Source organism: Apaloderma vittatum, unplaced genomic scaffold, assembly GCF_000703405.1.
Source record: "Apaloderma vittatum isolate BGI_N311 unplaced genomic scaffold, ASM70340v1 scaffold20861, whole genome shotgun sequence".
Taxonomy (NCBI): domain Eukaryota; kingdom Metazoa; phylum Chordata; class Aves; order Trogoniformes; family Trogonidae; genus Apaloderma; species Apaloderma vittatum.
Window position 1 is genome coordinate 16610 of NW_009697647.1, and position 661 is coordinate 17270.

General features: G+C 56.3%; 1 protein-coding gene across 1 annotated transcript in view; it reads right to left on the reverse strand.

Moving 5' to 3' along the window:
- The window catches only part of TMPRSS9 (transmembrane protease, serine 9), a 15923-nt gene that overhangs the window by 13738 nt on the left and 1524 nt on the right, over positions 1 to 661 (reverse strand). Inside the window, exon 2 of the mRNA XM_009877724.1 lies at positions 108 to 235. Coding sequence (XP_009876026.1) covers positions 108 to 235 — 128 coding nt within the window. The remainder of the gene's footprint in view (positions 1 to 107; positions 236 to 661) is intronic.

A 661-nucleotide genomic window follows, 5' to 3' on the forward strand; every position in this document is an offset into this window, starting at 1 on the left:
CCCTTTTCTCCTCCTACCCTTGGCATCCAGATTCTGCAGAATGAGGACAGCCCAACTGTGCCACGGTGTTTCCGAATTCTTTTCCTGGCAAGCCCAGATCAACTCACCAGCCTCTCAAGAGCAGGTGTCAGCACCCTGTAGTAGTCCGAGTTCTCCGTGTGCAAGCTGCTGTTGAAGGGGATTCCTCGCAGCTCCACGGTGTGCTCGAAGCTGGTCTCTCCCGTGGGATGACAGGCTGCCAGAGAGGGAAGGTGTCTGTCACAGGCACAACGGACACGCAGAGGTTTGGGGCCGTGGCTGGACCCAGCTGTCCTCGCTGTCGGCTTTGGAACGTGGGTCTCATCATGTCCTGGTTTGAGCAGCTTGACTGTCCCTGACCACCCCTGGCTGCCTTGGGGGTGCCCATGGCTGTGCTGGGCTACCTGCACACATGCTGTAGGAGAGTTTTGCACTGAACTAATTTGAACTTGGAAACGGTGGAGTTTTGTCAAGCCTGAGACAAAACTTTATGAGCATAGAATCATAGAATCGTTCAGGTTAGAATGGACCTTGAAGACCATCTGGTTCCAACCTTCCTGCTGTGGGCAGGGACACCTCTCTCCCACAGCCCAGGGTGCTCCAAGCCCCGTCCCACCCGGCCTTGAACCCTTCCCTGGATGGG